Source organism: Salmo salar, chromosome ssa16, assembly GCF_905237065.1.
Source record: "Salmo salar chromosome ssa16, Ssal_v3.1, whole genome shotgun sequence".
In the NCBI taxonomy this organism is placed as follows: Eukaryota; Metazoa; Chordata; class Actinopteri; order Salmoniformes; family Salmonidae; genus Salmo; species Salmo salar.
This window is the reverse complement of record NC_059457.1, coordinates 68,665,418-68,688,423: the sequence shown is the minus strand read 5'-3', so window position 1 is coordinate 68,688,423 and position 23,006 is coordinate 68,665,418. Positions and strand designations below refer to the sequence as shown.

At 41.3% G+C, this 23,006-nt stretch overlaps 1 protein-coding gene across 1 annotated transcript in view; it reads left to right on the top strand.

Annotated features, from left to right (window-relative positions):
- Nucleotides 1–2,022: 2,022 nt before the first annotated feature.
- The window catches only part of LOC106574424 (gamma-aminobutyric acid receptor subunit gamma-3), a 42,620-nt gene continuing 21,636 nt past the window's right edge, over nucleotides 2,023–23,006 (top strand). The window contains exons 1-5 of the mRNA XM_014150308.2: nucleotides 2,023–2,860; nucleotides 3,444–3,595; nucleotides 13,368–13,435; nucleotides 20,782–21,002; nucleotides 22,921–23,003. Of these exons, the coding sequence (XP_014005783.1) occupies nucleotides 2,808–2,860; nucleotides 3,444–3,595; nucleotides 13,368–13,435; nucleotides 20,782–21,002; nucleotides 22,921–23,003 (577 nt within the window). The 5' untranslated portion in view covers nucleotides 2,023–2,807. The remainder of the gene's footprint in view (nucleotides 2,861–3,443; nucleotides 3,596–13,367; nucleotides 13,436–20,781; nucleotides 21,003–22,920; nucleotides 23,004–23,006) is intronic.

Below are 23,006 nucleotides of genomic sequence, written 5' to 3'. Positions count from 1 at the left end.
TGAGTTAACTTCCTTGTTCAGGGGCAGAACGACAGATTTTTACCTTGTCAGCTCGGGGATTCAATCTTGCAACCTTTCGGTTACTAGTCCAAAGCTCTAACCACTAGGCTACCTGCTGCCCTGTTTCTAATTGGTGTGGGATTATAATATGCATCCAGGGAAAAATAAGCCTCTCTCTTCTTCTGTGGCTGCGTTCCTGCTCCACACATGGGAAGCTGCTATTTCCTACTAGGGCAGATTATATCTTGGGTCTGAGACGTCAAAAGGTAAATCCTCTGTACAGTATTATTCCACTGGCATACAGACCAGCCTGGTCTCATGGACTAGACGTAAGATAGTAAATGTAAATCCGGGACTCTCAAATTAGTAAGATATGTTGCGTTTGGTATAAGACAGATGGTTACTTAAGGCAAAACCAAAAGTATGGTGGTTGGTCGGGGGGGATGAGTAGGTGTATAACAAGAATGTCTAGCAACCCAAAGGTTGTGAGTTTGAATCTCATTACGGACAATTTTAGGTAATTAGCAACTTTTTAACTACTTACTCCTTTTTATCTACTTTGCAGCTACTTAGCATGTTAGCTAACCCTTCCCTTACCCTTACCATAACCCTTTTAGCTAATCCTTCCCCTAGCCCTAACCCTAATCTTAACCCTTTAACCTTTATTGGCTTCCTATTTCGCAACAAAGCATCCTTCGCTCATGCTGCCAAACATACCCTCGTAAAACTGACCATCCTACCAATCCTCGACTTCGGCGATGTCATTTACAAAATAGCTTCCAATACCCTACTCAACAAGCTGGATGCAGTCTATCACAGTGCCATCCGTTTTGTCACCAAAGCCCCATATACTACCCACCACTGCGACCTGTACGCTCTCGTTGGCTGGCCTTCGCTTCATAATCGTCGCCAAACACATTGGCTCCAGGTCATCTACAAGACCCTGCTAGGTAAAGTCCCCCCTTATCTCCGCTCACTGGTCACCATAGCAGCACCCACCTGTAGCACGCGCTCCAGCAGGTATATCTCTCTGGTCACCCCTAAAGCCAACTCCTCCTTTGGTCGTCTCTCCTTCCAGTTCTCTGCTGCCAATGACTGGAACGAACTACAAAAATCTCTGAAACTGGAAACACTTATCTCCCTCACTAGCTTTAAGCACCAGCTGTCAGAGCAGCTCACAGATCACTGCACCTGTACATAGCCCATCTATAATTTAGCCCAAACTACTACCTCTTCCCCTACTGTATTTATTTATTTTATTTATTTTGCTCCTTTGCACCATATTATTTATATTTTATCTCTGAACTTTCTTCAAACTACAAATCTACCATTCCAGTGTTTTTCTTGCTATACTTTATTTACTTTGCCACCATGGCATTTTTTTGCCTTTACCTCCCTTATCTCACATCATTTGCTCACATTGTATATAGTCTTATTTTTTTTTCTTCTACTGCATCATTGATTGTATGTTGTTTTACTCCATGTGTAACTCTGTGTTTTTGTATGTTGTCGAACTGCTTTGCATTATCTTGGCCAGGTCGCAATTGTAAATGAGAACGTGTTCTCAACTTGCCTACCTGGTTAAATAAAGGTGAAATAAAAAATAAATAAATAAAAACCTAACCCCTAAACGTAACCCTAACTCCTAGCCTAGCTAACATTAGCCAGCTAACTAACGTTAGGCAACTAGCTACCGAGCAAGAATTTCGTAACATATCGTACGTTTTACAAATCCGTAAATATTGTACATTTGTATATTCGTAACATAAAATAAGAATTTTAATGTGTAACATAAGATACGAAATGGGTGGTGGACATTCACTAGTTAATACATACCATACAAAACGTAAAATATCATACTAAAAATAGTATATTAGTTTTACGTACAGAATAATGCGAAATGCTCTGAGACCAGGTTGGACAGACAGATCTAGTAGCCCTAAATTGCAGTACCGCCGCCAGCCGCAGGGAGGTGGTCTGGCTTCTCAGTGCAAACTTCCTCACGTTTTGTTGATTATTTTTACAGGTTTAATCGAAAGAAGGCTACTAAAACGAACGCTACCAACACAAATGTGGCCAATAGCATTATGTGTCAGGGTTTAGCCTGCGATAGTTAACTGTACATTTTTCGTGTATCCTAAAAACAGGGAGAGCACGACTTTGGTTGGGAAAGCATTGTAGGGAACCAGCCTTTTCTCAGAAAGGGAGCAACTTTGAGAGGATATGGTGCCATTTTCCATGGCTTTCTGCTTGAAATGTATCAAGTGATTATTTATCTTAAAGTAAAAGCGTGTTATAGCAATATTGATAATGATATGTGATCTAAGGAGCTACAATTTGCAATGAAAAACATTTGAAAGTGAATAGGCTAGTCAAAGTTAAGATGTTGCTTGCATACTTGCATACTAATGCTTTTTAAGGCTTTTTTACGAGTCTCGTTCTGTAGGTAGACGCCCTACTGTATCGTGTGAACGATAACGTCATCATGTCGGTGCATAAACTGGTTACTGTAATTGAATGGAACGGAAGAAGGTGGGGTGCTGCTGTTTAAGACATTGGTCATTGACGTTGCAAAGAAGGACCGGAGCGGCTCAAACAATCTCGGCGAGTTCCGGAACGCGGATGAATTCAACCTAATCCATGGTCGATCATCAGGAGATTTGATGGATTTCCTATAGGAAACTATACACTGGGTGAATAGTTCCAGTTTATATATACCGCTCCTTCTCCTCCCTGGCTCCCTCTACTCACCGCTCTAACAACGCAGAAGTCTCCACCGTCTTCATCATAAGTCATTTTCATGAACAATGACAACCAAGTTGCTGGTGTCTTTCTTACTTCTGTCAGTCCAACGGGTGCGGTAAGTCTCGTGACTGTTATGATAATAGGTGTTGTTTTTACATAGTCGAAATGTGAATTGTGGTTAAATCAATTAGAGCTTATTATGTGCTGTGTATGTCACGCGCGTCTGTGATACGCAACAACACCGACGCGCTTGCAGAGTATTAATTGAACTTCAGAATCATTGTTTGGCCAAATAGCTATTTATACTTACCATTTGCATTATTAATTGTCGAACGTGTTTGCATATTAATAGTCTATTCTATCACAAAATAAATAGGTAGCCTAAGTAGTTAAATTCTGTCGGTAGCGTAGTTTAATTGCTGTAACCGGGACCGGGAACGTCCGTAATAATTGGTTTTGTGTTGAGATGTGTTTGATTTTGGATTATAATTTTTTCTGTTAAATTAATCACTTATTGTACGATTTCAGTTTAAAGTTTGGTTTCATCTGCGCTTGTTATGCACTGAATTCAAAAACCTAGCCCTGTAAGACTAAGACTGATCGACTTTTAATGCATGAATTATAATCTAATGTCTGTGATACTGAGATTTTTTTTTTTATTATTAATAAAACGAACTTCTTTTTTATATGATATTTAGTTCCGACCCAGACCCAAGGGACTACGATGGGGACTATGAGGACACTACTGTCAATCAGATGCTCGCTCCCAAAAACCACCAGGCAGAGGCCACGCGCATATTAAATAACTTACTTAAGGACTACGACAAGACACTACGCCCTGATATTGGAGGTGAGTTACATTTCTGTATTTTTACTGCGGATATTACAAAAACTTTCAATGGAGTGTCTAAATTGCTTTGGTGATACGCGCACCTTCAATGGCTATGTCGGAAGCGCGCTGTCCATGGTGTTGAAAGGGCCTCCTCGGGCGCGGTGCTCGCTCACTGGTGGGTTTGTGCGTGTTTTTTTTCCACCAACGCGCTCAGAGCTTCACCTGACAACCTAATCAACCAAGCAGGAGGAGGAAATCATTCCAGATAAACAGATAGACATTTGGCCAGCCTATTTGTTTACCGGTACATGGCCAACCCAGATTACAGGAATAATAGTAGCGCATTAACGATCAGTGGTAACGATGAGTGGGGGCACTGTATTGTATAGTAGGCTTAGGTTAGTTTCCGTGACACAACCATCTCCCCATCTGTCCCTTGTTGATTACAAATGGAATCCAGATGAAAGGCAGTTGTCAGAAACTCAATGCTGGTCATAAAATATTAACATTTGCACTTGACACAACCATCTCATGCAGCCAAAGACAGATTCAGGATATTTATGTTAATTATCTCGGTAGTGAACTGAGTTCTTCCCACAAGGCTGTCTTCATACAGTAGACACACACTGTTTCTCTTAGCTCCCTGAGTCTGACAACTAAATGATAGAACTATACTGAACTATTCTGAACAAAAATATAAACGCAACAATTGAATTGATTTTACTGAGTTATAGTTCATATGAGGAAATCAGTCAATTTAATGAAATGAATGAGGCCCTATTCTATGGATTTCACATGACTGGGAAGACAGATATGCATCTGTTGGTCAGAAAATGGCCCTCACAATGGGCTTCACAATGGGCCTCACAATGGGCCTCACAATGGGCCTCACAATGGCCCTCACAATGGGCCTCACAATGGGCCTCACAATGGGCCTCAGGATCTCATCACGGTATTTTTGTGCATTCAAATTGCCATCGATAAAATGCAATTATGTTCCCTTACGCCTGCCATACCATAACCCCACCGCCACCATGGGGCCCTCTGTTCACAACGTTGACATCAGCAAACTGCTCGTCCACACGCCATACACATGGTCTGCGGTTGTGAGCCTGGTTGGACTTACTGTCAAATTCTCTAAAATGACGTAGGAGACAGTTTATGGTAGAGTTTATGGTATAGAAATGAACATTCAATTCTCTGGCAACAGCTCTGGTGGACATTCCTGCAGTAAACATGCCAATTGCATGCTACCTCAGGTGCACATTTTAGAGTGGCCTTTTACTGTCCCCAGCACAAGGTGCACCTGTGTAATGATCATGCTGTTTAATCAGCTTCTTGATATGCCACACCTGTCAGGTGGATGGATTATCTTGGCAAAGGAGAAATGCTCACTAACAGGGATGTGAACAAATTTCTGTACAACATTTTTGAGAAATAAGCTTTTTGTGCGTATGGTAAAAACAAAAAGCATGATAATCACTGTATTAGGTTGCACATCAAAATGTATTGAATCATACCTGATTGGATGTATTAGATGATGTCTTGGATGAAACAACATATTACTTGATTACCTCAGTAGTCTATTTATAACACTTCTTAATAAATCACTATGAATGACTTCATTAGATGATTGCTCATGATTTGGGTCCGACCAAATCATGGGCTGGTGCCACCAACTGTAAAAGGTAGTGGCACCAGTTACACCATGGTATAATGCTAGTAATTAGTAATTGATACTTAGGGTGTGTGTTAATTCAGGGGAACACACATGACAGGCTCTAATTTGCAATATATCCTCAAGTCATTAGCTTGGCTTTTATAACGTATAAAGCTTAAAGGAATAATCCGCTTAAAATGATATGTTGCTATTTTTTTTTATTAGGCCACTGTTGATACAGTCCCATAATGTTTTGCATGTCAGCAATCACGTTTTCAAGGTAGAAAACTTTCAAAAAGCAAATTGTAATTTTCCACCATCATCATCATGATGATGTGGCAAGTGGCAATTTGCTTTGAGTTGGTAGTGCGCTCAGTGATGTGGGCTGGTGTGGATAAAATACCAGGACCAAATTTTTGTCCCATCCCGCCCCTTTTGCATGTAGGGGTTTTACAGTAATGTCTGAAGGTCAGATGTATTGTATTACAAATAGGGCCAAATGTACTCTTTATTCTAGTTTTATTATGTATTATTGTCTCTTATTCATGTGGTTATGTAAACCACATATTTACTGTAGACATATGGTCCTTTTGAATGCTGTACAATGCCATAATATGCATTGTATATTCATAAACATGTATGAATATATTACATGCCTGTTATACAAGCTGTATACTACAATGCTTTGCACCCTGGGACATTGTATTCCCTGAGTTTAGAGCTCCAACATCACCTCACAGATTATGGATATTGATGCATCTCTCGGTTCAGCTCACATGAGGGAAGTGGCTGCTTTTGTGTCCTTATTATGTCAGCTTCCTTTTGGGTTGTCAGGGGATCCTAGACAAAGTGGGTCAGAATATTACTCCTCAGCATGCCAAGATGATGCGCCACCCAGTTTGGGAATCACACCACGGTACATCAGCATCAAACTCAGGAAGTAGCATTCCTCACGTGGCACTCCTCCAGTGCAGGCACGGGCACAGCGGAGGATTCAGAGGGATTCATTCACAGAGAACAGAGTTGAACCTTGGCTGCTTCTCTAGACCTCTATGGGGCTAGGCTGGATGTGTTGGGCTATGTTTGATGACTGTCAGGGCTTGTCCACTTGAAAGATGTAAGTCACAGGTTTATTTCAAGGTTGAAGGGTGTGAGAGTGTGAGAGTGTGAGTAACACTTGATGTTGCTAATTGTCTGAGTGGCATGGCCACCCACTGCCAGCTGTTGTAGCACATGGGAAAGTGTCACGTTCGTCAGACACGTACCTACACCAGTCTGTGTTTGTGTGTGTGTGTGTGTGTGTGTGAACTTGTTTTCCTATTTGTCCGGACCAGAATGTCCTGAAAAGACAGGAACTCAAGAACAATTCTGAAAAGTCAGGACATTTTGCATGTCCTGTAAAGTAATAATGCTATTTTAGGTTTAAGGGTTAGGTTTAGGGTTAAGGTTAGGGTTAGGGTTAGGTTTAGAGTTAGGGTAAGAGTTAGGATTATGATTTTTAATGGGAATACATATTTACTTCCCAAAAAGTTCTGACAAGTAACTAAAACATGGCTTTATATGTGTGTGTGTGTGTGTTAGCGTGAGCGAGAGAGAGAGAAAGTGTGCCTGTGTGTTTGAGCATGGCATGTGAAGGTGTGTGTGTGAGTGTGTTTGAGCATGGCATGTAAAGGTGTGTGTGTGAGTGTTTGAGCATGGCATGTGAAGGTGTGTGTGTGAGTGTGTTTGAGCATGGCATGTGAAGGTGTGTGTGTGTGAGTGTGTTTGAGCATGGCATGTGAAGGTGTGTGTGAGTGTGTTTGCATAGAGTGGGTGGGTGGGTAAGAGGAGATCCTCACTCCAGTCTATCTTTTTGAAGTGTGAATTAACAACCCCGGCATTAGTCAGGCTGCTGTTGGAAATGATTGAAGAGGGACTTTGATTTCTGACAAAAACGCAGGTGCATCACTGTTAAATATAAATTGCCCTCAGACACGAATGGATTTAGAATGAATGCGGCTGCTCTTCTCTGAACATCCCTGTTCCTGGCGGCCGATTTGTTAAAACGGAAATGCTTATCCCTTCCCAAAAGATGCATTTTAAACATTAGTTATACATTTTCATCTATGACAATAACTCCGGGGGGGTAGCATTGCTGTAGTTCAGCACAATGCAAAGTTTGACCCCACGTTGAGTTTGAACCATTTTCAAAATCACACCATCCAGATTCACAATGAAGACAATCCAAGGTCGACACTCATTTTTCTTTCTGAACTTTGGATGGCACTTATTCAGGGAGATGAACCTTGCTCACCCAGACACAATGCAAGACTGGCTGAACAGCACACCTACTAGCCATTTCCACTGGCCCATTTCCACTGACCCATTTCCACTGGCCCATTTACACTGGGTCAGATGTGACTGCACAGCCTCCACATTTGCCCTCAGCAAATGTCTTTAGACAATCTCTTCAGAATGGAGATTCCAGCGCTAAAGCTGCATTGGCTGGATCACAATCCGATGGAATCGGTTTTAGATATTTCGGCAAGGTTGGCCCGCAGAAAGTGGTGCAGCTTTACCTGGATTGTATAGACTGTTAGCTATTGGACGGTATTGCCATTGATTTTCTTGTGCTGTTTGCAGGGCTATCAGGCGTTAATATCCTTGACGATAGCTATGTATTCTTCCAGAACCGTTATCCCCTGTTTTAATTGATATCAGAGACACAGCACCCAGTTTTCTATCGAAATGATTTTTGAACGGAGGGTCACAAAATTGGTCTGGACATTTCATCCACTCGGGTTTAGTAGATGGACAACGGTCAGAGAGTGGTAAACTTGTAGAATCTTAAAGGTTTGGCTTGGCTGCACTGGATAGTCTCAGTCCTCTCGCAAAATCCAGTTTTCTATTGAATTGATTTCAGAACAAGGGGCCCACAAAATTGGTCTAGTCATTGTATCTACTTCAGGTGTAGTAGATGGATAATGGTCGTAGATTAGTAGACTTTTAGAATACTATAGGCTTAGCTACACTGGGAAAACTCAGTCCTCTCAAGCTTCTCCACAGTGACACATTGACCCAACCTTTCAGCAGACAGGGAATGCCTGATACCCCTTTCTCTATTTTAAGCCCCCCGAAATTTCATTAGATTAGATCACCCACCGGAGAGACGAGACGACAGACAGACAGACAGACAGACAGACAGACAGACAGACAGACAGACAGACAGACAGACAGACAGACAGACAGACAGACAGACAGACAGACAGACAGACAGACAGACAGACAGACAGACAGACAGACAGACAGACAGACAGACAGACAGACAGACAGACAGACAGACAGACAGACTCAATTAAATAGAACCTACATCTGATCAGGGGAGCACTCATCTCTGACTCCTCATTTAGTTCCACCATGGCCATCCCCACTTCCTGAATCTAGCAGGTGCCCAGAGAATCATGCAAGACTTTGGTTGGTTTGATACGGTGTGAATGGAAGGGTGTGAATGGAAGTTATTCTTATAGATGTTCAACTTCTTAAGAGTGTCTTCCACCCTCCCATTGTTAGGGATTACTAGGGTGTTTAAGGGGGGAATACAAATTATTATTTCCACAGTTGAAATGCAAAGGGCTTTGGAACCAGCTCAGTGTAATCCCCAGACTTTCTGTCAGAATCGACTGTGAAATATACAGTATAATACAAATGGAAGCCATCTGACGACTTTAATACACAACTAATCTTTATTCAGATTTTTTTATGAAAGAGACAATGTAATATGGAACTGAATATGCTTCGGGGTGGGTGGTGGGGTGTGTGGGGGGCCTCTGTGTGTGTGTGTGTGTGTGTGTGTGTGTGTGTGCGTGTGCTTACTCTTTACATTCCTCATCTGCCCTTTTAGAATGTGTAAGACGAAACATCTTGAATACAGTACTTTCAAAGTGCTTGACATTTTCTGGATTGACCTGCCTTCATGTCTTAAAGTAATGATGGACTGTTGTTTCTCTTTGCTTATGTGAGCTGTTCTTGCCGTAATATGGACTTGGTCTTTTACCAAAAATAGCTATCTTCTGTATACCCCCCTACCTTGTCACAACACAACTGATTGGCTCAAACGCATTAAGAAGGAAATAAATTCCACAAATTAACTTTTAACAAGGCACACCTGTTAATTGAAATGCATTCCAAGTGACTACCGCATGAAGCTGGTTGAGAGAATGCCAAGCGTGTGCAAAGCTGTCATCAAGGCAAAGGGTGACTACTTTAAAGAATATAAAATCTATTTCGATTTTTGGTTACTACATGATTCCATATGTGTTATTTCATAGTTTTGATGTTTTCACTATTATTCTACAATGTAGAAAATAGTTAAAAAAAATAAGAAAAACCCTTGAATGAGTAGCTTTGTCCAAACTTTTGACCGGTACTGTATATCAACCAATTTGTCCCACTTCTGGACTGTACAAGATTGATGCTATAAATTACCCCCAGACACATCGAGGAAACTCCTCACTGGTCATATCAAGCAACTGAGCATCCATCTTGGATTCCCCTCCATCAGAAATTAACCGAGATCACTTGACCTAATGTCACCTGTTTCCCATCAGATAAAGTTCAGCCAACTCCTCCGGCTCTACAGTGATCAGGTTAGCAGGAGCCACAATAGCAGGACCTGAAACAGAACCAGACATCCTAATGAAGATAGGATCGCCAGAGGTGCACAATACATGTTCAAAGTCTCTCTCATATAATGAGCACTAGCCGTATGCCCCCTCCTATTCTGCTAAACTTAATACTGTTAGTGTGGGCCTCACAGGTCTCAACTCCAGTAAAGCAGGGCCTGGTGGATTGATAGGCTATTAACCCATTCCCTGTGCTATCGTTAAAGGGACGCTCAGCAATTTAGCCGGGGCATTCGCAAACATTGGAACCCAGCAACAGATTAATTTGCTGTTGTTTTGTTCCGAAGCAGCCCCATATCCTCATGCCATTTGGTGAGTAATTGGTGAGATTAGATCATGGTGTCCCCAGTCTATCTATGTCTACTTTTCAAGAAAATGGCCTAATAAGTCTTGTTAGGGACCCTAACAAGACACGGGGAAGCAGATGAAAATCAATTCAATGGTTAGAGGCAACAGGAAATGATGTGGACTCGGGTCCCTAATTCAATCGATTGCAGATAAAGGAGAAAACACATTGCAGGTTCACTCAAAATGTTAGTCAGGGGCTGCGTTTTGACAGGCAGCCAAAACAGACCAATCAGATCAGCTCTGGAAAAGATCTGATGTAAAAAGAGCTGATGTGATTAGCCAAAAGACCAATTAGTGGAAAAACAATGAGAATTGGCCTGCCTGTGTAAATGCAGCCAGAGTGTTAATTGTGACAAAACCAACACAACCCATATCAGGTCTTAGAGATCCTATATGGATTCTATATGTATTTCTCTGCAAATGAACTACAAAAACTACACCTGTCCTTACATTATGTATATACACATATCATTTATTTTCCACCAAGTGTGATTGATTGAATTGGGTCTCATTAACATTTTCAAATGTACTTTTTAAAATTGTACAGCAATACTGTCACCAATACATGCTTTGTGGTTATCAACTACAGCTCTCTCTGGCTAGTCTCTCTTTTGATAAGGACAAGTAGAGGATATTAGTTTCAGGTTGCAGCGGAGGCCAGGGACACAGCCACCTGAGATGTCTCACTTCCTGTTTTAATACAGTCTGTCCCCAAACTCCCAGAACACACTAGGTCATGTCTGTCTACCACCTCGCTTTTAATGACCTCTGTCTGTCTGGCAGAGTGAAGTAGAAGACAGTTAGACAGAGTGCAGTAAGGATTGATCTAACCCCGACCGCGTCCCATGTGGCACCCTGTTCCCTATGTAGTGCACTACTTTTAACCAGAGCCCTATTTAAGGAATAGGGTTCCATGTGGGATGCAGACACTGTTAACACGACTCCTAAGACGGATGACAGATATCACCCGGCGCCCATTGAACTCGTCTGAAGATGTTTGTTGTGAAAGATGAAATTAGCTTGTCACGATTCTGGCTGACAGGAGATAGAGGGGAAGAGAGCCATTGGAGGCTGACGAGAGTGGCTTTGCGGGGGGTATTGTGCTCATTTACTGGGCTAGAGACGAAGACCTTGGACAAGGTATGACGTCCGTCACGCTGCGCACCGAGGCTTGAACCCAGGACATCTGCTTTGCTAGCACACGTGACCACCCTCCCAAATCATCTTACCAGTCGGCACCACCGAACAGTTAATGATTCAGCAGCGCAAGTGGCGACACTTCAGGCTGAGGAGTACGTTTCACACATCCCCATGTGCTACAAAGACACTGGAGAGCCTGTCACATAGCTTCTTACCGTCTCAAAATAGGAGTGCTGACCTAGGATCAGGATCCCACTGTCCATGTAATCATATTCAATGTAATCTAACAGTCAAAACTGATCCTAAATCAGCACTCCTACCCTGAAACACGCCAGCTCAGAAAAGATCAGACAACAGCAATGCAAAGGCAACAGAAAACATTTTAATACAATGTAAGGGGAAATAAACTAGGAGAATTGAGCGGTCATGGTGAATGAGACCGGCAGGGCTGACGAGGGCAAATGTATTTCTCATCACATTGACAGGTTAACTGCGTGTAAAAGATGCTCCTCCATTAAAACCCTCATGGGGGCATTTTACTCTGCAGATGGGGAGTTGTAATCATACTTGCTTGATAAGAAAGGGGAGGCAGGGAGGGCGAAGTGTGTGTGTGTGTGTGTGTGTGTGTGTGTGTGTGTGTGTGTGCTTGCGTGTGTGTGGTGGGGGGTGTGGGCCGGCCTTGGTGCAAATAAATCTCTGATAACAGTAACAGTAAGTGGACAAACTCAAGTCAAAGCAGCGTAGAATGAACATGTGTGGAAACTCTACAGAGGATTCGTGTGGGCAGTGCATTCACCTTCCCATATGTCATGATTATATTGAATTTGACAGTAAAACTACTGTACTACTACTTTGAATAATATTCCAATAGCGCCATTTTACTTCAATTAAAGCAGGGTTTCCCAAACTCGGTCCTGGGGCCCCTCCTGGGGACACATTTAGTTTTTTTCCCTAGCACTACACAATTGATTCAAAGCTTGATGATGAATTGGTTATTTGAATCAGCTGTGTAGTGTTAGGGCAAAAAACAAAATGTGCACCCAGGGGTGCTCAGGCCTGAATTTGGGAAACCCTGAATTAAAGTACTTTACCAATGACTTCAAAAAGTTGCTGCCATAAATGTACATTGTGTTATTTGATGATAGTGGCTAATAATGTCCCATCAAATCAAATTGTATTTGTCACATGCGCCGAATACAACAGGTATAGATAGACCTTACAGTGAAATGTTTACATACAAGCCCTTAACCAACAATGCAGTTAAGAAGAAACAAGTGTTAAGAAAGTATTTACTAAATAAACTGAAGTAAACAATAATTAAATAACAATACATATTTAAAAAAAGAAAAGATGTACTCTGCTATTTTCTTGCATCTAAATTCTATAAAACTGTCAAATATCTATTCGTCCAGTACACCCTGTTGCAATTAAATACGTCTTTGTGCGGATCTTTCTGTCATAGTCTGATGTGAGTGTACTGCACCACCTCAACAGTTAATTGCCGAAGTTGCCAAAGCCTATGAAAGAGGCTAATGTGCAATGACAGAGGTGCACTTAGCCACACAAGCGTGAACTGCTAATTACAGCAACGCCTTGTAAGATTAGTTATAGAGAACAGGCTTTAAATTGTGAAATGTAGGGTTGGAATCGTGTATGGCATGTTATTCAATAGATTTGAGCCGTGTGGAAAACAGTTTCCTACATCTCCAGTGAAAGGTGACTGCCTGGAATGAAACTGGTGAACCAGTGAACCACTTCATGTATAGGCATCACTTAAAGTGATAGTTCACCCCCAAAATCAATATGTGTCAGGTGTTTTCTTCCCTCAGACATGGTTGAAAGTCGACCAGAGTCAACAACAGATATGTAGGCATGTCCTTTTAAACACTTTTGACATGGCACCCTAGGCTTGGCAGTGTTACTACACTTGGTTGTGGTTAAAATGTGCTTTTACAGTGATTTCTCTTTCTGTCTTTTACAGTTAAACCAACGCTTATCGATGTTGACATATACGTCAATAGCATCGGACCTGTATCATCAATAGACATGGTAAGTCTCTCTCTCTCTCTCTCTCTCTCTCTCTCTCTCTCTCTCTCTCTCTCTCTCTCTCTCTCTCTCTCTCTCTCTCTCTCTCTCTCTCTCTCTCTCTCTCTCTCTCTCTCTCTCTCTCTCTCTCTCTCTCTCTCTCTCTCTCTCTCTCTCTCTCTCTCTCTCTCTCTCTCTCTCTCTCTCTCTCTCTCTCTCTCTCTCTCTCTCTCTCTCTCTCTCTCTCTCTCTCTCTCTCTCTCTCTCTCTCTCTCTCTCTCTCTCTCTCTCTCTCTCTCTCTCTCTCTCTCCATCATCATCATCATCATCATCATGAACATAATTTGATTACTTTGTTTTTCTGTGCTGCTTGAATAAAGGTCAACTGTGGGCCAAGAGAGTTAAGGCAAGATACATTCCATCATCTTTCATATCCCATGTGAGCTGAGCTGCGCAGACAGGAAAGCAGTTTTATCTGGTGGTGAAGTGGGATGTGTGGGTGTTGGAATGAGAAATAGAGCCTGTGGTCACAGTCCTCAGACAAGTTGTTATACCGTAGTAACTGTATCGGTATGTAAATGCCCTGTATGTAAATGACTCAAATGTAAATGGCTCAAATGTACATGACTAAACTTTAAATGTTTTCTCAGTGTCGGGCCTTGCATTGTAATACTTAGTAGTGAGAGCGTAATGAATATTGAATACATATGATGGTGTAATACAACTCTGGCTTCCACTGTAGTAAGAACAACCAGTGTGTTATTCATGATATACATCAGGGTTCTTAAGCCTTGTTGCTTATTTACCTAATCAATCTTATATGTAATGTCCCTATGTTTTGTAATCAACTTCATGCTGGTCTTGGGTAGTATAGTGTGCTGTTATTTTTCATTGTTGTGCAGTTCATTCAGGGCATACAGCCATTTTTTGTTTAGAATCAACAGCTACACCTTCTAGTGAGTCACCAGACCATCACATAACTGAACGATGTTCACCCCACCTTGGATTTTTACCTGATTATTTCAGGTACACCGTGATTGGTGAGTCACACAGATCTCCACCACAATGTAACTTTGGCTAGACTACGATAGCCTATAGGAGCATCCAACACCCTCCCTTAGCCCCGCCCCTGTAACTGTTTGTCCTGGCAACATTACAAAGCCAGGAAGAAAAGAAAAACAACAGATTTCTTCAGCTCGGCTTGGCTGCAAAACCCCGTCACACTTCAGTGCACACCGAGCATCACTCTGTGAACTATGGAGTGATCTCCCATGCCTTGAATGTCCATTTAACGCATTTAGATCATCAGAACTCTGTTTCTGGAAGACGAAGCAGCAGGTCAAGTCGATGGGTTGTATGGAACAGGGCATCCATATTGATCATCTACTATAGTTGTTACTTGTTCATATACAGTAGTGTTAGTAGTCAGTGGACTCACCCAGGTATGATATTCTATGGACATAGTTAGTGATCTAAGAGAATGATAATATACTTGCTATAATTTGGAACTTTGTGTGATACCCATCCGTACAATAAGACAGTTGAAGTCAGAAGTTTACATACACTTAGGTTGGAGTCATTAAAACTCGTTTTTCAACCACTCCACAAATTTCTTGCTAACAAACTATAGTTTTGACAAATCAGTTAGGACATCTACTTTGTGCATGACACAAGTAATTCTTCCAACAATTGTTTACAGACAGATTATTTCACTGTATCAAAACTCCAGTGGGTCAGAAGTTTACATACACTAAGTTGACTGTGCCTTTAAACACCATGGAAAATTCCAGAAAATGATGTCATGGCTTTAGAAGCTTCTGATAGGCTAATTGACATCATTTGAGTCAATTGGAGATGCACCTGTGGATGTATTTCAAGGTCTACCTTCAAAGTCAGTGCCTCTTTGCTTGACATCATAGGAAAATGAAAAGAAATCATCCAAGACCTAATTGTAGACCTCCAGAAGTCTGTCTCATCCTTGGGAGCAATTTCCAAACGCCTGGAGGTACCACATTCATCTGTTCAAACAATAGTACGGAAGTATAAACACCATGGGACCACGCAGCCGTCATACCGCTCAGGAACGTACTTTTGTGTGAAATGTGCAAATCAATCCCAGAACAACAGCAAAGGACCTTGTGAAGATGCTGGAGGAAACAGTCACAAAAGTATCTATATCCACAGTAAAACAAGTCCTATATCGACATAACCTGAAAGGCCGCTCAGCAAGGAAGAAGCCACTGCTCCAAAACCGCCATAAAAAAGCCAGACTACAGTTTGCAACTGCACATGGGGACAAAGATTGTACTTTTTGGAGAACTGTCCTCTGGTCTGATGAGACAAAAATAGAACTGTTTGGCCATAATGACCATCGTTATGTTTGGAGGAAAATGGGGGACGCTTGCAAGCCGAAGAACACCATCCCAACCGTGAAGCACGGGGGTGGCAGCATCATGTTGTGGGGGTGCTTTGCTGCAGGAGGGACTGGTGCACTTCACAAAATAGATGGCATCATGAGGGAGGAAAATTATGTGGATATATTGAAGCAACATCTCAAGACATCAGTCAGGAAGTTAAAGCTTGGTTGCAAATGGGTCTTCCAAATGGACAATGACCCCAAGCATACTTCCAAAGTTGTGGCAAAATGGCTTAACGCCAACAAAGTCAAGGTATTGGAGTGGCTATCACAAAGCCCTGACCTCAATCCCATAGAACATTTGTGGGCAGAACTGAAAAAGCGTGTGCGAGCAAGGTGGCCTACAAACCTGACTCAGTTACACTAGCTCTGTCAGGAGGAATGGGCCAAAATTCACCCAACTTATTGTGGGAAGCTTGTGGAAGGCTACCCGAAACGTTTGACCCAAGTTAAGCAATTTAAAGGCAATGCTACCAAATACTAATTGAGTGTATGTAAACTTCTGAAATAAATCATTCTCTCTACTATTATTCTGACATTTGACATTCTTAAAATAAAGTGGTGATCCTAACTGACCTAAAACAGGAAATGTCAGAAATTGTGAAAAACTGAGTTTAAATGTATTTGGCTAAAGTGTATGTAAACTTCCGACTTCAACTGTATGTATTGGGTTTATATAGTCAATGAAGGCTACTCACTCAGACATGATATTCTATGTTTCTGGCATGTACTCTACCGTAATTGTTTTTGTTTAAGCCATATATACAGTATAAGCCTAGTGTGTAGTCACCCAGACCTGATGTTCCATCGGCATTGTTAGCGATCCAAAGAGAAGGAGAGTCTTTTTTTGCCATCGGGGAATGGTTAGGGTTTATTTACACCGACGGTACTGAGTGCTCGGATGAGTCAACGTCACTGAAGCAGATATTAATCTAGGACAGAGTGTGATGGGAGCGTGTCTGATTAAGTACCATTAACTCAGAGCGCGGTGGTCATAGTTGCTGGTGCTATGCAGAGAAGATAGCACGTCGAATTAGTTGACCAAAAGAGGACACTATGCCAGAGTAATCTCGGCCTACAGTCCATCAGTTAAAGATAATGGCTCTCTCTCCATGAGATCTCGCAATGCTACAGTGCTTCATGGGGTGCCATTGAAAAATGATGGATATATGATGTTATTTGGTGCATTTTTTGCTGAGTGAAAACAGATTGTGTTAATATGAGGAATCAATATTCTTCCACAGGGCATGGTTATTTTTATGTTCCACGGGATTAGTGCCAATAAAGACAGAAATAAGATCTTCAGAACCTGTCTGATTGTTTTCTCTCCTCAGAATGAAAATAGATTGATTGAGTCTGCCAAAATGTCTAGCCCAGATAACAACGGGTTACATAATGTTAACTAGTGAGGAGCCACCCCACAGAGAAGAAGAGAGAAGTTTGACGACGCCATGTTTAAAATGGAGTACATCTAAAATGTGACACCAGGTCTCAGGGGAACAACAGTGGATCGGTGGGTAGTCTTTACTCGACCAACAGAGAACTCATTCTATTAAGCAGTCTGTCCAACCTTCAGTTTCTGATAGATCTCTAAAGGATTGCATCATGACATCTGTCTTAATATCCATATGATACCACTTATATTGACATTTTAGTCATTTAGCAGACGCTCTTATCCAGAGTGATTTACAGTAGCATAAGGGTTAAGTGCCTTGCTCAAGGGCATAGACAGAGTTTCCACCTAATCGGCTTCAGGATTCAAACCAGCGACCTTTCAATTATTGGCCCAATGGTTTTAACAACTAATATTCCTAATTTGGTGTGTATTCTATGCGGTGTGCTAGTAGGAACTTTAGACTTTGTCTACTCTCCTCCAGATTCCAATACATCGTTATTGGATTATATGGGACAATAGGATTATATGAAGTCTACAGGCCCAGATCGTATCTCTCCTTTCTAATAATTGGTGTCATCATACCTTTGTCATCATAGAGCAATGAGCATAGGAAATATTTTGTGTGTTGGATTCCATTAGCTTTGGTATCCAATATCCATACACATACAGTTTCACAGCTGTCAGCTAGGATTTACAGTTACAATTAGTGTAAAAAATATATACATATTATTTTTATCGTTAGCCAACACAGGAATGCAATGGCTCCCTTGGACTAATCCAATACCATCACTATAGTACATATCAGAAAAGAAAAATGTGAGACATTTCAAAAATGTTCATTGTCTTGTTTTCAACAATTGTTTTCACAGATTCTCTAAGTATCCACACATTCTGAGTTTCTGGATTGTAGACTTCAGCCACAATGACACTTGTTTAATGACACTGGTTTCTTGACGTACTCGTTGAATTATTGACACATTTTGTTTGAAGGGACATCTTCACAATTTTCTGCGAAAGGAATTGCTATTTTTAGGCTATATCTGGGAGGCTCACTCTGTGTCCAAGGCAACAGGGCTACTCGTAGCAGAAGCCACAGCCAGCCATACACAACATGCAAAAGTTCAAAGCTCTCTACAAGCAAGCTGCCCATTGTTGGCCAACCTTTTACACTGACCTTTTGGTCCCTCTCTCAATGTAAGCCTTTCTAAAAAATAAAAAAAAATGCTAAAAAAAGTTTGGCTTGACAATGACAGCAATGGAGTTGGCAAGATCAAACAGATCTGGGACCAGGCTAAATAAACAATGTAGAATAGAAATGTGTGTGGAAGCAAGTGTAATGAATCATACACAAGGCTGTGAGTACTTCTAATGGGTTGATATTGTGGATTCACAGATTGTGGCATTGTACTGTAATGCTGTAAGTCCTTGGAGCATCTTTTTTTTCGCTCACTTGACCTTTCATAATGTGGCATTTGATATGCTCATTTTAGTGCCTGCTGTTGGACTCTAAATTCATGAGGGGCACTTAGTGTTTGCCTGGATGTCGAGCTGTGGAAGTAATTCTTAGCCTTGTAACGACGGACAGAGAGGCCAAGACACATTCATAAGTTACATGTTTAATTTGAACCCACGTTCATCGTGGTAGGACTGTTGCTTTGCCTTTTTCTCGTCTTGTAGCGTCAGTCATTAAAAGTGTGGGCGTGAGCTTTCGTAACGATTTCCATAATAGTTAATGACACAGAACGAGTAAAGAGGATGTGGTTTTTTTCCATCCCTACATTGATAAGCTGTTTGAGCACAGCGTGTATTTTAGAACCAAATATGAATCGCCAGAGTGATGATTTGAACAGTAGTAATCATATCCCATTCATATCCCGCTGCTTATGGCCCTCATCTGAGGAAGATAATAAGGCTTTTTCTAAATTCTTTACATTTAGTGTAGAGATGGAATAGACTCCAGGGTAGACTTAATTTGGAAAACGTAGTCCCCTACAGGCGTGTTAAGACCTTAATTAGAGACCTAGGCTACTCGTGATGAGTGCACATGCCTGGATTGATTAGCTCTTCCCTAATGTGCACATTTTGTACTGGGATCCTAGGGACGTCCAACTCTGACATCACCGCTTTGATGTTGAAATTTAAAATGGTTAAGGTAAGGGTTAGGGTTAGGGTAATGCTAGGGGTTAAGGTTAGGGTAGGGACGTCCCAAGGATTCCGCATAGCACTAACCCTTGCAAAAGAGACTTGGATCTCAGTGCGTCTTCGCCGTGTACATAAAGGTTAAATAAATAAAACGTATAAAAGATACCCTGAATTCCTGTCTGATGACATAGTAGCCTACTGTACACACCCTCATGATGTAAGGAAGCCAGGTTTAACAATGGTTTAGGAATCAAGTAATTTTCGTGTGTTAACAATTTTTCAAGACTATGAAATGTCATTGCAGTCTTAAGGTTGTAATGAATTTACTGAAGTGAAACTAATTGTGATGCTTCTGAGGACAATATCTATTCATATTTATACAGTTTATTAACCTTCATCTTACATTTAAAGGGTATTACAGGACTACACAGAGGCTGTTAGAGGGGGAGAGAGCGGAATAAATGCATACTTGGTATTTGGGTTTTTTAGATTTCCTTAGAGATTAATCATTGATTTCATATCACATTCATCTTCATAACTTAGCTAGTGAGAAACTCATGGGTGAAATAACATAGTAAAATGTTATATCAGCATTATTAATTCAAATGTAGTCATCAGTAGTTAACTGATCTACCTTATCTGTGATACTAGCTTGTCTGATCGAGCCGTTTCACTTTATTTCTCATACATTAATGTATGCCTTTTAGCAGATGCTGTTATCCAAAGCAACTTGCAGTCATGCATGCATACATTTTTCTTAGGGTTGCCCCAGCGGGAATCAAACCCATAAACCTGTGCTATGCGCTATGCTCTACCAACTGAGCCAAACAGGACCTTATATATTACAGTGGCTATTTTCTGTGAGGCTTGAGGAATACTCTTTAGACTGACGTGTTGTGTGATTGACTGTTCTTTTACTCCTTAAGGTCATGGTAACAGCTACAGTCGGGCTGCTCCCATCACACTCTAATTAGTGCTGTATTAAAGTCAGGTCCCATGTGCCTGTAAAAGTTTCCAAAAAGGTCACCCGTCAGAATCAAGATGCGGTTTCTGGGGGACGTCAACATAAGGGATTAGGAAAAGAGAAATGCTTCTATTTTTTAGCACTTTTAAATGTTAAGGCAATTTATAATTTATGCTTGTCTTATCATATAATCATTTATGGTATGTTTTGTCTAAGAGAATAATGGTCTTGTCTCGTCCTGTTCGGGTAGACCATCAACACAGCCGATCCGCAGCTTCTCTCAATTAAAAGAAAATGAACATCTTAAAGTTAAATATATAGCATGACTGTGGATTGTAGATCATTTTTTTCTGCCGGAGTTGGGACCAAAATGTATCATGAAAGATGTAATAATATATGAAATATGTATAATATATGTAGGTTAAAGGTCAGTTTCTTCTGTTTTGTTACAGGAATATGAAATTGACATCATTTTTGCACAGACGTGGATCGACAGCCGTCTGCAATACAACAGCACTATGAAGATCCTGACTCTCAACAGCAACATGGTGGGAATGATCTGGGTCCCTGACACCATCTTCAGAAACTCCAAGAACGCAGACTCGCATTGGATTACGATGCCCAATCAGCTTCTGCGTATTTGGAATGATGGGAAGATATTATACACGCTGAGGTAAAAATCAATGGCTTTTCTTTATCAGATATCACAGACATTGTTTTTTTGAACAGCCGACTATCGTTCCATCTTTGTTCAGAATTTACAACTCAGCAAACATTGGGTTTTCCCTTTCAAGGAAAGATAAATAGACAATATAAATGAAAACAGTGTCATTACTACCCGTCTTTGTACTGAAGATCACATCTAGAATATTCTAACTTCCTCAGAACTCAGGTGGAGTTCAACACAGTGTAAGAAGGTGGCACAAACACACTGACATCTGTGCCACATACTGATGCTACACCAATAACCAAAAATAAAAATCTGTCTATTCTACGATAAGACTAACATTGTTTTGTATCTTTCATCACTGCTCTGCTAAGTGGGTTAGCACACTTGGTACATTCGCGTTGCACACCGTAGTACACTGTCTTCGGGAGATCATGCTTTTTAGGGCGTAAATGTCATCCATCCTTTCAGTCCTTTTTTGCTAAGTTTTCAACCGTGGATTCACCTCCGCTGAGAAAAAGAGAGACATCACCCTGCTGTTTGCATAACTGACTGAGGTATTCCCTTGGCAACAGGCAAAGCGCAGGACAAAGGAAAAGAATGTGTGGGCAGGTTAATTATTGTCAGGACTGACCTGGCTGGCTCCACAAGGTGGAATCATACAAGATCCGACATTATCAGCCATTCTCAGTGAGCTTTATCGGTTAGTGTATGATCTTTGAGCATTATTGTTTAGCATTATACAGTACATGGGCATTATCACTGAACATTATTGTTGAGCATTATCACAGAGCATTGTTAGTTAGCATCATATAATGCCCAATAATGTCTATACACACCATCATATACATATACATTTATTTTTTGGACTCTGACATTGCTCATTCTAATATTTCTATATTTCTTCATTCCTTTCTTTTGTTTTATTTAGATGTGTGTATTGTTAGGTATTACTGCATTGTTGGAGTTAGGAACATGCGCGTTTTGCTACACCCACAACATCTGCCAAATATGTGTACGTGACCAATAAAATGTGATTTGTTTTATCGGTGATGCCTATTGTTGAGCATTATAATTGAGCATTGTCAGTGAGCAATATCAGTTTGCATTATCAGTGAGCCTTTTCAGTAAGTATTCAGTTAGCATTATTCATCAGCGTTATCACTGAGCAGATCTATAAATCTTCTTGAGTGGCATCCTGGTCTGATTAAAACAATGGAGTGAATCTAAGCTCCCATTAATTCCTCTTCACTGTGAACTTCAGTCAAGCCAACGTAAACAAGAGTGACATTTTATCAGGGAGACAGAGGAAGAGGAGGAGGAGAAGAAGAGAAAGAAAAGAGGAGACGAATAGGGTGAAATTCGGTCCGATGACCTACATAACTCCGGGACGAGAGCATTTCTAAATCCGTTCATTTTTCTTAACTAGTCTGTCGGAGTTTGTTACTCAAGGAAAATACCAATTTGCAGGGCTCACCAGACTCGGAGGCGACCAGCCGGCCGTCTGACCCACAATCTCCAGCCCCCTGGCACTGGCAGTCATGTCAGGATAATAGGTGACCCATTAGGTCTCTCACAGGCATGCAACAAGGTGCCAGTTTGTTAACCCCGCAATCACTCATTCTTTTCACACCAACAGAAAAATGGAAACAACATAGCAGCGAAATTCAGCATTATGGCTATCTGTCTCTTTCTCAGCATGTGCAGCATGTGAGAACAACATCAAGAGCCAGGCTTCCCTTATTTCACACCCTATGCTGTCTTCATCAATAAATGACACGTTCACATCACCAGTGGTGTATGTGTTTAGCGCAGCGGCGGTGGTGGTTGTTGTTGTAGCACTGCTCTCTCAGAGCAGAGGTGAACTGCATGTGAGAAACGACGGCAATGCTCACTCACGGCCTCTCTCTGACTCGTGCTGTAGGTTGACCATCAATGCAGAGTGCCAGCTGCAGCTTCACAACTTCCCTATGGATGAGCACTCCTGTCCCCTGGTCTTCTCTAGCTGTG